This window comes from Mauremys reevesii, unplaced genomic scaffold (genome assembly GCF_016161935.1).
Source record: "Mauremys reevesii isolate NIE-2019 unplaced genomic scaffold, ASM1616193v1 Contig138, whole genome shotgun sequence".
In the NCBI taxonomy this organism is placed as follows: domain Eukaryota; kingdom Metazoa; phylum Chordata; order Testudines; family Geoemydidae; genus Mauremys; species Mauremys reevesii.
The window spans coordinates 54,900-69,603 of record NW_024100758.1 but is presented as its reverse complement, the minus strand read 5'-3'; the positions used below and the strand labels follow the sequence as shown (position 1 = coordinate 69,603).

The window sequence follows — 14,704 nt, the reverse complement described above, 5'->3', positions numbered from 1 at the left end:
TTAATGACAGAAGAGGACGGACGGACGGACAACATGGAATTCCAAACAGAGGGACTGCTTTGCTTCTCTGGAAGTTGAACTAATCTTACTCAATTCCAAAATCTACAGTCCTGAACCTTTCATTGTTAGTGTAACTACTGTTAAGCTCATGCACCACATTTAATCAATTCACTCCTACTGAAGTCAAAGACAAGGGCTTAAGCAAATGCTTAAGCTCTTTGCTGAATCCAGGCCAGGGTTAATTATCACCATCTTCTATAAAAGCCATTTATTTAAAACTCCAGTTCTGTAGTCTGTATGTCGCCCTATACTTGCAGTCAATCATCATAGGAAAACTGAAATAGAACAAAGGGCACAGATTTGTGGATCAACATTTTCAGTTATTCTTTTTTAAATGCATACAGCAACATAGTGAGGTGGGTGTTTTGAATTTGTGTTCCCATTGTGTTCATCAGTGTGATATCTGAGAATCTGACAAAAGTTAATGAATTAATCCTGTGGAGACAAGGAAATGTTACTCTTCCCAATGTGTAGGTGAAGATACAGAAGGCTAGATTCTCAGGTGGTATAAAACCAGGGTAGCTTTTGCTGTATTCAGTCAAGCTGCACTGATTTACAGCAGACAATAATTTGGCACACAGAAATTAAGTCTTCTCCCAGAAATCTACAGTAGAGCCAGGCATAGGAATTTTGAGTCCCAGTTTTGTGCCTTAACCACAAGATCATCACTCTTTGAAAGTGCATGTTCTTTTTTTCCCCAAGACAATTATGGCAAAGGAGCCATTTGTGCATTTCATGTCAATATGGAACTTTTAAATCATTTTCATAGTATTTATTTGCATGCCACCTGCTATAAATATAAGTACTGTTGCTACTGTTGCCCTATCACTAGCTCTTCCTGGGCTAATGCCAAGAAAAACAACAACAAAGAACTATAGCCAGACCAGTCATGCCAGCAGCAGGTTACACTGCCAACTGGGAAACCTGGGGAGGGATAGCTCAGGGTTTGAGCATTGGCCTGCTAAACCCAAAGTTGTGAGCTCAATCCTTGAGGAGGCCACTTAGGGATCTGGGGCAAAAAATTGGTCCTGCTAGTGAAGGCAGGGGGCTGGACTTGATGACCTTTCAAGGTCCTTTCCAGTTCTAGGAGATTGGTATATCTCCAATTATTACCTTAATATTTCCACTGGGGATTCAGGCTCTGAAATGCCAAAACAGAGTTCATAATTGAGGTGGTACTTTCCACTCCCATCCATTGGGATGAGGAGCATCTGTAGATCTCCTGGTGCCCCTTCCCAACCATTCTAGAAAGTATTATTAGCAACAAATTTGGAAGGAAATATTCATCTGCATTCTCAGTCAAGGAAAAGGTACATTAGACATCACCAGCATTCTGTATGTATAAATTAAGAGAGCAAATAATAAAAAAAGCAATACATAAATCAGGTTCTCAATCAATCACAAATTGAGAGAGAATTTGTTGAGCATGATTTTGCACAATATTTTTCCATGAAAATAATCTCAACAGTCAAGATGGACCTTTTGAACATGAGCATCAAAAATCCCAAGTATTTTATTTAGAAATTAGTTGTGGGGCTGGTGTTAATAGATCCTTCTACTGCTGAATTTCTTTTGAATTTTGTTCAGCCCTTGAATCACAGTTTGGCATTTTTAAATAGATACATGAAATGGTTTTGTCAGTAGCTTATCACTTTTGAACAACAGTCTTGGTAGTCAAACCAGAGCTAAACGGCTTCAAAACATGGGGCAATGGAGGAACAGACTGAGTTTATAAAGGCATGCCAAAATTTATAAGAGGAACCACACTTGTAACTGTCTGGGGGAGAAGGGGAGAGCACGGGTATGCACATTTGCCACTTTGGCCAGTGGTGAAATTGCAACACCATAGTTTATTTAAAAATAAATTATCCTCACAGGGCAACAAAATGGCAAATACTTCATCCATAAAAACAATTTGTGGTTTGCAGCCTCCTCCACCTGCACACACTATTGATATGCAACAATAAAAAAATTAAACATATTGTGAAAGCAGAAAAAACACAAGCTTTTACCCAAGTGGTGAGGACATTTCTCACTGGTCTATTTGCTTTTCAGGAGTTCATCTTTGATCTGTTTCAGTTTGATTGTGACACACAAGATTTTGAACTTAAGTTTCTTCAAGTTATTGATTTTAATTCCTGAAATTCAGTGACTTATTCCCAGTCACTACTAGTTAGGTCAATATATTGGGAACCAAAATCCAAAGTCTATGGACCTTAAAATGAGAGAAAAATTGACAAACATGACTTCTCAAACAGGTTTTTATTAAGTCTGTTCATGCAACACAGGGTGGATAACGTTTGTAAAATTTATGAACCAAGACCACATTCCTATGAACATGCAGCAACTTCAAAAAGATGCCTGTGAGCATACTCCATGTTAATTATCAGGCTTGCCTCATAAATTACTAGAGTTTCCAACATATCTGCTCAAGGACAATCTACTGCAATCTTTAGGTCTCTCCTCTTTGTGTCTTTTTGAAAACCTTCAAGCTTCTTTTCAAATGTTTTAATGTTACCAAACCTACTGCATCTTTTGGCTTGTAAACTGTTTGAGGCTCTTTCAGACATTTTTTTGTTGCTGTGTGTTTATACACTAATTAACACAATGAGGTTCTGTCCTAGGTGTTATCACAATAAAAATATAATCTCAGTTTTCCTAAATCTCTACAATTTACTTAGTTAATTGAGATGATTAGTGAAATTTATGAACACCTGCAATAGATAAGTTATTATATTGTCTACTGGCTCAGCATAATCCTCATTAAGAATAGCCTTTTGTCACAATTTTCTATGACATGACTAATTTCACAGTCTTGGGAACATTTTCTCATGATCTCATCCCAACTTCTTGTCACTGTCTCCAGTTTAAAAAAGAAAAGTGTTGCATGTGTTTAGGGAAATAAGCTAAGACAGAACAACCAGGGAAATAACTTGAGGTTGGACAGCCAAAAAACCCTCTCTCTCTGAAGGGGAAAAACAAACAGACCATGATACAACAATACTATTTGGATGAATGTCATCCACTGTGACAACTTCCACCAAGTAGGTCTTTTCAGTTAAAAACACCTCCTTACGAATCCGAAGAAGGGTATTCCGCCCCCCCACCCTCTCCGTTTTGTTTGTTCGGTTAAATTTAAGCCTTTCCCTAATCCTACAAACACCTTTTCAATGCAAGCCCAATGGTCACTGTCAATCTCACTTGATTATTTACAGGCTGTTGCTTTCCTAAATGGCATGCTGAGATGGGGCAGCCTTCTGAAAATCAAGCATAAAGTTCTCTGAGACATCTTCAGACAAGCAATATGTGGGACCCAGTCTCTTTTTGAAGTGTGACTGAGAAATGTTTCTGCTCTGCCTTGCACAATCTAGTTTCACTTTGTTGGGGAACTCATGAAAGACGTAGTCAGCTCCACTCAACAAGATGTGCAAGAGTTTAATCTGCCTCTCAATGCAATGAGTTGTTGACTTCATCCGTTATATACTGGAGTCATCAGACTTCTCTCTCCTGCCTGGGTTAGGTATCCATTTACTTTTGACTTACTGAGTACAGTCTCATTTTAGTAAATTATACTTACGTCTTTCCACACAGTGAGTTCTGAAAAATCAAGATCTGAAAAGGGAAAGACAAAGTTTCCAACTGAATAACTTTGTTCACCTCTTGAAATGTTATTCACAAATATCAGTTTCAACAGGTGCTCGTTTTCCATAGCTTTCCATTGTAGCAGGAGCCAGATGACCGTAAAACCCTCATTCAAAAAACCATGAGAAGCTTGCTGTCCAGTAATGTATTATTCAGAAAGAGAGACCTATCAACATATAGTCAGGTTTGAGACATCTTGATATCAAACATGAAAGCACCCCAGTTAGTTTAATACTATCATGAGGGAAGCAGCTGTCTTTTTGGTTGTATCTCTCTTCTATATTACTTTTTTCTTCCTCTCCTTTCCCCCAATTTAGTGTTTTAAGAAATGTAGGACTGGAAGGGATCTCAACAGGTCATCTAGTCCACTCCCTTGCACTAAGGCACAATTAAGTATAGCTACACCATCCCCAACAATTGTTTGTTTAACTTATTCTTAAAAGTTCACAATGAAGGGGATAACAGTCTCCCTAGGTAACAGGTCCAGTGCCTTATCTATCTTTATAGTTAGGAAAAACTTTCTAATATCAAACCTAAATCTCTCTTGCTGCAAACTAAGCCAAACATTTCTTATTCTACCCTCAGTGGCCATGGAGAACAATTGATTGTCTCCCTCTTTATAAAAGACGGTTACTCACCTGTAGTAACTGTTGTTCTTCGAGGTGTGTTGCTCCTATCCATTCCAGTTAGGTGTGCGCGCCGCGCGTGCACGGCTCTTCAGAAGATTTTTACCCTAGCAACTCCGGCGGGCCAGCTGGGCGCCCCCTGGAGTGGCGCCGCTATAGCGCAGGATATATACCCCAGCCGGCCCGTCCGCTCCTCAGTTCCTTCTTGCCGGCTACTCCGACAGTGGGGAAGGAGGGTGGGTCTGGAATGGATAGGAGCAACACACCTCGAAGAACAACAGTTACTACAGGTGAGTAACCGTCTTTTCTTCTTCGAGTGATTGCTCCTATGCATTCCAGTTAGGTGATTCCCAAGCCTTACCTAGGCGGTGGGGTCGGAGGTAGATGTCGCAGAATGCAAACTGCCAAGCCAAAGGCTGCATCAGCTCTGGACTGTTGGACCAAAGAGGCAATGGTCTGGATAGAGGACCAGGTAGTAGCACGACACATCCCCTGGAAGGGTATGTGAGCCAGGAAGGCAGCAGAGAAGCCTGAGCCCTGGTGGAATGTGCAGTAAGGTGGCGCTATGGAACATGGGCCAAAACACAGGAGGTGCGTATGCACAACATCATTGAAGATGAAAGCCTCTAGGAGGAGACAGGTATGCCCTTCGTCCGGTATGCCGGTACGATGAAGGTTTTGGGGGCGTTACGAGAGGGCTCTGTCCGCTAGATATAGATTGCAGACGCCCTACGGATGTCAAAGGAGGGCAATTGTTGCTCTCCTTGCAAAGAGAGTGGCCGGAAGAAGACTGGAAGGAAGATATCCTGGTAGATATAAAAGGCCGACACCTCCGTAGGGAGGCAGGTCGGACGTGGTAATAACTGCCCTTGTCCTTGAGGAACACAGTATACCGTGGGCCTATTGTGAGAGTCTGAAGCTCGGAGACTCATCTGGCCGCAGGAAAGGCTACAGGAAAACTGCCTTGCAGGACAGGTATATCAAAGAGCATGTTGACATTGGCTCGAATAGGGCAGTCATAAAACTGGGTAGAACCAGACTGAAGAGCCAGGTTATGGCGGGGCCCCACTGGGGTATAAACGCTCCACGCCCTGAGGAACCAGACGGAATGGAGCGGGATCTCGGCGGGAGAAACATTGCGCATTTCGGAGCAGCATGAGAAACGCTTTCACTCGGCCAGATACTTGAACCGAATGGACGATTGTCTACCACCCCGGAGAATCTCGCAGAACCGAGGCCGAACAATGTAACTCGGATCGGTGTAGCCACGCAGGAGTCCTGCTGTGAGGTGCCGGGATTACAAGACCGGGTGGTGAAGGTCGTCGTGATTCCGCGTCATGGGGTCTGTGCCAAGAGGGTTGCTACCGACAGGTGTAGCAATATGGTGTGCCAGTGCTGCCCAGGTTACACTGGAGCGATCCCGATCCGGGGCGCTCTGTCCCTGCGGAGTTTGAGCCGGCAAGAAGGAACTGAGGAGCGGACGGGCCGGCTGGGGTATATATCCTGCGCTATAGCGGCGCCACTCCAGGGGGCGCCCAGCTGGCCCGCCGGAGTTGCTAGGGTAAAAATCTTCCGAAGAGCCGTGCACGCGCGGCGCGCACACCTAACTGGAATGCATAGGAGCAATCACTCGAAGAAGAACAACAACTTTTTAACACATTTGGAGACTTATGTCACCTCCCAGCCTTCTCTTCTCAAGATTAAATATGCCCATTTGTCAATATTCTTTACAGGTCATGTTTTCTAAACTTCTTATTTTTGTTGCTCTCCTTTAGACTCTCTAATTTGTCCATATCTTTTTACAATGTGGTTCTCAAAACTGGACAAAGGACTCCAGTTGAGGCCCCACCAAAGCTGAGCAGAACTGACTGAGTACCTCCTGTCTTGTGTCTTAAATTCAACACACCTCTGAATATACCTCAAAATGATATACACCTTTTTTTGCAACTGCATCACATTATTGACTCATTCAATTTGTAATCCACTATGTCCTCCAGATCATCTTCTGCAGTATCACTGCCTAGTCAGGTATACCTCATTTTTAAATGTGCATTTGATTTTTCCTTCCTAAGTATAGTTCTTTGTACTTATCTTTATTGAATTTAATTTTGTTGATTTCAAATTCGCCAATTTGTCAAGGTCATTTTGAACTCTAATCCTGTTCTTCAAAGTGATTGCAACCACTCCAACCTTGGTACCAAGTACCAGAGGGGAGCTGTGTTAGTCTGTATCCACAAATCAACGAGGAGTCTGGTGGCACCTTAAAGACCAACAGGTTTATTTGGGTATAAGCTTTCATGGTAAAAAACCCACTTATTCAGATGCATGGATCAGGTGCTATTCAGATGCATGGATCTGAAGTGGGTTTTTTTTACCAATGAAAGCTTATCCCCAAATAAAACTGTTAGTCTTTAAGGTGCCTCTGGACTCCTCCCATCTTGTTGTCATCTGCAAATTCTATAATTATACTCTCCACTCCAAGTCATTAATGAGCATATTGAATAGCACCTGATCCAAGACAGACCCCTGCAAGACCCCACTTGCTAAGTCCTTTTTTGACAGCAAACCAAAAATAACTACTCTACACCATCTCTATACCACATCACATTCAAAGGCAGCACTGGCTTTCATATTCAAAGTAGTATTTCTCCTTACTGTATTAAGGCAATGCAGACATTAGTATACATTCCTGTAGGTCATAAAGTATTTTCAATTACAGAAAAAACATTTGAAATCTCTCTCTATCTGATATAACCTATAAGGTGCTGATCACTCAGAGCATTTTAAAGATAATTGGCATTCTGTAAGGCCATCTGAGTTCTTTGGGGGAAACCGTATAACAACAGGGTAGTAGATAGAGATGAAATGAGGTACTGGCTTCTACTGTGATTTCTCTGATTTGACTGTGGTTGGATTTTGTTTAAAGTAGGGCTTCTGAGTATAGCATTATTTGTGTGTGTGCTTAAGCAATTACAGGGCTCCCAGAATCTGTGTGTGCGCACCTCCTTTTTATCATTTTACAAATCCAAATACATAAAATGCGGTGCCCAATTACTAGGCCAGATGGAAGCTCAAAATGTCTGTGCAGCTGTGCACCTAATTTGTGCACACAATTAAGATCATATAAGCAATTGGACCTAATTAGCCATCAGTTGGGTTGCACGATCTTCCTTTATCTTTATATCTGTTCTCATATAATACATTTTAGAAGACAAAGTAGAACTTGGATGATACTTTGATAGATGGACATTCAAAGTCAGCTAGTTAGGGCTTCTGCTTTTTGGGGTTTGTTTTTTGCAATATTTGTGTTCTATGTAGATATCCAAAAAATCAGGAGAGGAGGAGGTTGGGGCTCTTTCTTTGTATGAACCGTAATAAGTAATGTGTTATATATATATACACACACACACACACACACTACTCGTGAGAGTAGTATATACTGCCTCACACATACCACTTGCAATGGCATTGCATGCTCTAGAATCTCTTATGAATTGAGGAACAAAAATGAGACATTAAAAATATAAACACAATGTCTGACAAATATCAACATTCTCCTTCTCATTGAAATACTTCCTGTTTCTCGGGGATGACAATTTAAGACTTCAGTAAGCCTTTTTTTTTTTAAAGCTACTATAGCACATAGGGACTTGCAACTTCCCTCTGCCTTATTATACAAAACAGCTGCTCCGAGTCCTAAACAAAGCAATAAAAAAATAAGCAGTAGCACCAGGGCCTCATAAAAGCAGGACAGTCCTATTGGTGTGGTAAGAGTCAAGCAATTCTGCATGCATGTCATTGCCGTACTAATTTTTAACAATACACATCACAATCAGAGACCAATTGGCTATCACATAACCCATGCAACTGGTACTTCAGAGTCCTTTCCAAGGTATGAGATACGGTGAAGAAAAAGATCTGCCAAACATTTCTACCCATTAGGCTTCACACAAAAGTGTGATAAAACTCCCCTGAGGAAAGTAAAATAACTTTTGTAATTATTTTTATTACAAAAGCATTATTTTCTAGTACTGTAATAAATAAACAAACAATTTGTGTGGCATTATAACTTAAGTATGATATTACAAAAGGTCAGTTTTCTTTTTAAAATGTAAAGATCTTGCTGATTAGTTTTAATTTTCTTTCAAAGCCTGGAGAATTTGAACCATCTCAAAAGGCAGAGAACACAAAATACTGTGGTAGCTGCATCAATTTTTCAAATTCAGTTTCTGAAAATTCTGACATCATATCTGGTTTCTAAAGATTTTCCGGAGCATTACTAGTGTAAGGGATACATTCTCCCCTCAGTTCTCCTAAAGTAAAAATATAGTAATTCCATCAGCTTTGCTGGAGTCACTGCAGATTTACTCCGATGGAATCATGAGCAGAGTTTGATCCAAAGTGTTCATTTCTTCTTGGAAATGAATTAAAACAACTTTGATTTGTGAATTGTGCAACAATTTTTTTGTGTAATAAGCTCTAGGTACAATCTTCAGAATGGTGCAGAAATTAACAGCTCATTCATACAGAGGCATGTGTTCTGCTTAGAAATAAAAATGTTTCAAATAAAATGAGAACTGACTGGAGGAAGTCCTTTCTGTTTGTTTCCTGAGGCAACAAAACCATTTCAGTTAGTAGCAATGAAAAGCTGAGACCAACACAGTACAGAATTGTAAAGGCCTTCCATAGCTCAATATGCCCTTAATTCAAAATATCAAAATATCTCAGAGACATAGCTTCAAATGTAAAATAGGGCTCTCAAGTGATTTAAAAAAAATTGTTTTAATTGTGTGATTAATCACACTATTAAACAACCATAGAATACCATTTATTTAAATATTTGTGGATCTTTTCTACATTTTCAAATATATTGATTTCAATTACAACACAGAATACAAAGTGTACAGTACTCACTTTTTATTTATTTTTTGATTACAAGTATTTGCACTGTTTAAAAAAAATAAAAAATGTATTTTTAAATTCACCTAATACAAGTACTGTAGTGCAATCTCTTTATCATGAAAGTTGAACTTCCAAAAGTAGCATTATGTACAAAAAAACCTGCATTCAGAAATAAAACAATTTAAAATTTTAGAGCCAGTCCTACTTCTTGTTCAGCCAATCACTCACACAAACCAGTTTGTTTGCATTTGCAGAATATAACACTGACTGCTTCTTGTTTACAAGGTCACCGGAAAGTGAGAACAGACATTCTCATAACACTGTTGTAGCTGGCGTCAAAATATATGTATGTGCCAGATGTGCTAAAGAGTCATATGTCCCTTCATGTTTCAACCACCATTCCAGGGGACATGCGTCTATGCTGATGATGGGTTCTGCTCAATAACAGTCAAAAGCAGTGTGGCCCGACGCATGCCAAGCAGCCCACCATGCTGAAGGCAAGAGGGAGGAGAAGGGGGAAGCAGAGGGAGCACATGGATCACTTCTGTAGTTGCTCCTGGAGGTGATCTCACGTCCCCCCACCCTGAGGACGTCTCCACTGCTTCCAGCCCCATAGAACCCAACCCCAGCTGGCAAAGAGAGCATTTGTGTTGCTTTTGGTTTCAGGAACTGACACCCACTATTTCAGTGAGAGAGCACTAGCCAATACAGCACCTAGCCTGTAACATTTTAAACCATGTTCCCCCAGTGCTAGATGATTAATATCATGAACTTAAGAAGTATTGAAAATATTGCTGCGAGTGGTAGGATCAGTGGGTATGCACAAGAAAGGTGGACAGCAAATTTACCCAAGTGGACAAGTATGATCCAATGCAGTTAACGTTGCCCTGATTGAACATCCTTCTATTCCCACTAGCTGAACTATTCCTTTTTTTTTATTATGAATGCAGATGCAGCACATTCAACAGTCTGCTGCCCCACATAAAGAAGATATATAGCCAAAGAGAGGTTCAGAATTGTATTCAATGATGCATTTGAAGATAATGTGGTGCAGCAAAGATACAATGCAGACTTAACTACAAACACTGAACTACTATAGTTTCTGCTCTAAACCAGATCTACCAGCACCAGTGACAGTGACTGTGCGTGCTTTAGGAAGAAGGAGAGAGAAAACAGTGATTTAGGAAAAGGGGGCAAAAGGCAACCGAGTGGAAGATTTTGGTCTCCACTGAAGGAGAACTTTATTCTTTTAACCATGATAGCCCTTCCCCAAATGTTATACTATAGTATGTATTTAGGAGTATTAAGAATTTTATATGTGATCTCTTGGAAATAAAGGTTCAATTGCTGTCCTTACTCAAGCAAAACGTCCACGGATTTCAATGGGAGGTCTGATTGCATATGGCAAGCAGGATTTGACCCGAAGCATATGGATGCTCTATTGAAGATTTTCTCCTTGGAATACTCTATTTTCTACAGTCACAAAAGTCAGTCACACCGCCATTCTGTAGCCATTCTATTTTACTAGGAATCATGGGAAATTAGACATCACTTGCTAAACAGGTCACAATTCAAATTGTGCCGAGCCAGCTAAATTCCTAAATCCCGTTAATAATTCTCAATTGGTAGCATGGGAGCCACAAACCAGTAAGATTTGATAAGATGACTAATCAGTCAGAATGTGAAAGCTCTTAAATGGAGATCTCTGGGTAAATGAAATAGTGCTTATGAAAATGAAAAGGAAGAATGAAAAAATACTTGAGTCTGCGCCACTAATAACCATCAAGTCTCCTGTTGGAAATTGTTTTTCTAAGTAGAAACCATATTAGCATATTGCAGGAATTTCTTTGGAAAAAAATTAGTGACATGCCACTGACTAAATATATCATCGACAACATATTAAGGTTCAAAATGAGATGTTTTATATACAGATGCTCAAGTCAAGATCCCCCCCACCAAGTGTGAATTTTAGTGTTTCTAAAAGGTGCCAGATGAAGTCTTCTATACACAATATACACAGCAACAGTGACTTCCTCATAATATAGAGACAATCTGAAAGGGTAGTTCAGTCTCCATGTGAATTCAGTTCTTGCATTTCTGCTTACATTACTGAAAGAAAAGGAGATCAACACCAATTGTGGTCATGAATTTTTGCAATGCAGACTTCTGTCCTCTGCAAAACCACAAAAATCATTTCACATATGGGCACCTGACACTATAGTTAGTAATAGTGTTCATTTTCCACTAACCCACTTAATTTTTTAGCTAAGGGAGATCACAGCTGAAGATTAAAGATGAATCGTTCTATTTCTTATTGTATGAGCCATTCACTCTCTTCTCTCTACTACTGCTAAAGCCACTTGATTTTCGTTTTAGGAAGACTTCTCATGGATTATACTCTAACAAAAAAAAAATTCTAACCTTCTTGTTGTAAGGATGCTACATCTCTTCATTTTCCAGCTGACATCCAAAACGCTTAATATTGTTGATACTAGAGCTGGATAAAAATATCCCATTTTATCTCTGTGAAGAATTTCTATTTTTTTTTTGCAGAATATTTTGATTTTTGATGAAAATATTTAAAAGGAAAAACACGTGTATTTATTTTCTTATTGATATGTTTGGTTCCCTTTGAATTTTCATTTCATTTTGTTTTTTTGAAAGCCAAAATTAAACAAATGTGTCATTTTGAAGCCTAAACAGTCATTCTGTTTCATTTTGAATTCTCTAGTGTGAAAAAATAAATAAAAATGTTTGCCTAAATCAAACAAATGTTTTGCGAAACACTTTAATTTTGATGAAACTACAATTTTCATTGAAAAAAAATCAAGTAGAATCACTTTAAATAGCTCTAAGCTGATACCAAATAACTGTAAAACAGAAAATTTGAGGCTGTTTTCCAACATAGTATTAGTGAGTTATAGCATACCATGAGGAATATACACATTAATGAGAGATGAGAATTTCTCCATCCCGTTTCCATCTTCTAAATCCATTCATAAATATGTATTGGAAGATCAAGCAAAAATTTGCCATATTAATTCAGAGGTCAGGGCAACTTTGCATGATATGATTAATTTATTTACTAAATAGAACAAAATAATTTGCCTTCATATACAGTATATGAAACTCTTGTGCACACTGTGCTGTGTTTTGCAGAGTTTGCACAGGATATAGAAAGTCAAAAGAAGACTTGTATCTTTTCCACTCCCACAAAAAATACCCCACACTCTTTGCTTTGGGTACCATCTTTATGAAGCACAAATACTGAATTAGACTTTTTCATGCTACCTTCACAGAGAAATAAATGTCCTTTTAAATATGGGCCCATATAACCAGAGTGAGGGAGCCAGGTTTTAGGATGAAACAAGATTCTATGTGTGAAATCACTGTATCCAGCATTCACATTTTAAAAACTTCCCTTTTGTCCTCAGAGGCATGAGGAGAGGACAAGTTCCAGGGCTGCCCGGGGGGGTGGGGGGGGGCAAGTGGGGCAATTTGCCCCAGGCCCCGAGCCCTGCAGGGGTCCCCATGAGAATATAGTATTCTATAGTATTGCAACTTTTTCTCATGGAAGGGGCCCCCAAAATTGCTTTGCCCCAGGCCCCCTGAATCCTCTGGGCGGCCCTGACAAGTTCCCCCTGTTAAACACTTGTTAATGAGTTACTGGTCAGGGATTGTTTAAACCGTGAATTATCAGGAATATGCTCTTCATTTTAAGAGAAGTTGTATAAAATTGTGCTGGAGTTTTCTGCAGAGGCTGTAACACACTCACATAGGAAAGAACTGCTGCACTGAAGAACAGACCACATTTGTATGGAACATTTCAGATTTACTCCTCTATCTAAAGGGGTCATTTTTCTTTTCTGCCTCTTTCTACAGACATTATTTATGGGAAATTAGAAAATTATAGAGAACAATGATTTGTGATCAACTTTTTTTTTTTGAGTGGTTGGGGGGAGAGAAGGGGTGAGAAAGCTTTTAAATCTGCAGGTTTTGCTACTGGACTGAATTCAAGAACAACTTCTGGTCTCCGCATCCATGGCCATGTGGCACTTAATGCATATGTGCTGAGATAAGCTACTTGCGATAAGACTCTATATTGGGAAGAAACGTGGGGAGTGAGGTAGATCCAAAAGGCAACCAATCTTAATATCCCGGTGCTTGGAGATTCCTGCCATTAAAAAAGCAGATTTCAAAAAGATATTTTTATAGCCCACCCAAAATCTATGAATTGTGCAACTTTTCTGGGAAAGCACCAATTTGACAAGAGTTTAATTCCAAGCTTCTATTACACAACCAGAGAGGAATTTCAGCCAGACACATTACAAGAATTTAACATTAATCCCTCCAGGGCTGGCTCTACTATTTTTGCTGCCCCAACCAAAAAAAAAAAAAAAAAAAGGAAGCCACTCGGACTGTGTGGCTTGGATGGACAGAATGCCGCCCCTTAGAATGTGCTGCCCCTTAGAATGTGCTGCCCCAAGCACATGCTTCCTCCGCTGGTGCCTGGAGCTGGCCCTGAATCCCTCACAAACAGCACTAAAATCCTCAGAGACAGGTTTCCTACCCTGAGCGGATAGATAGCTTAGTGGTTAGGGTGCTAGTCTCACAAAGGTGTTGTAAGGACAAATTCTTGAATTCAGTCTGGTAGCAAAAACTGCAGATTTAAAAGCTTTCCCCCACTCCCAACCATTCAAAAAATAATAATAATGGAAAATGATTAGCTACCCATTCAGTTTAAAGTATATATTTACCAATTGCTAGTGTGCTGGCATAAACAGATGACTGAGAAAAAATGCCATGCTGAAAATTATTGTGAATTAAAGACTCTGGCAGCAAGACAAATATATTTGTAAGAATGTTAAAAATTAACACGGAGTGAACAAAGATGAATCTCAGCCTCATGAACCAATAAATTCAAAAGCAATTTGAAAAATATTTGAAACTCTAATTCTAAAGGTACTGTATGCAGTTCAACAGCACTTCGCAATATAGTTTAATTACATGTAACACTTTGCTTTGTAAATATCAAAAATGTATGCACTATCAATAGACATACTTTTCAAATTCAGTGTTTCTAGATAATGGCCAAAATAGATACTTCAATTCACTCCCATGCTAAGTCACTCAAGTAGCAGTCTCAAAGATTGACTCTTTTTGAAACTATATACACACAGCCCTAAATTAGTAAAATGTTCCCTTGTAACAACTAATGAACTATACATTTGTGGACTTTAACCATATTCAGGAAACCCTCACCAAAACAGAAGCTGCTGCTGCAAAAATAATCAGGGATTTGACCACCAAAGTCATTAAAGAACCCAAGCTTATTTTTAGAAAAATGGACTTTTTGCTCCAACTTGACTAAACTCAGACAACCCCAAATCACACGAGTTTCTTTACAAATTTGATTCCTAGCCCAATCTCATGACAAACTTTGCAAACATACATGAGCTAATTTAATTTCACAA

At 39.4% G+C, this 14,704-nt stretch overlaps 1 protein-coding gene across 4 annotated transcripts in view; it reads right to left on the bottom strand.

Annotated features, from left to right (window-relative positions):
* Window positions 1-263: 263 nt before the first annotated feature.
* LOC120393025 (netrin receptor DCC-like) overlaps window positions 264-14,704 on the bottom strand; it is a 58,241-nt gene continuing 43,800 nt past the window's right edge. The window contains exons 4-5 of one of the 4 annotated variants that reach the window (XM_039517668.1): window positions 3,638-3,672; window positions 264-335 (exon numbers count right to left, since the gene is read on the bottom strand). In XM_039517668.1, coding sequence (XP_039373602.1) covers window positions 318-335; window positions 3,638-3,672 — 53 coding nt within the window. In that variant the 3' untranslated portion in view covers window positions 264-317. Of the gene's footprint in view, window positions 336-2,303; window positions 3,318-3,637; window positions 3,673-11,614; window positions 11,722-14,704 lie in introns of those variants that run through there. The other 3 variants (XM_039517665.1, XM_039517672.1, XM_039517662.1) reach the window with 3 other exon arrangements.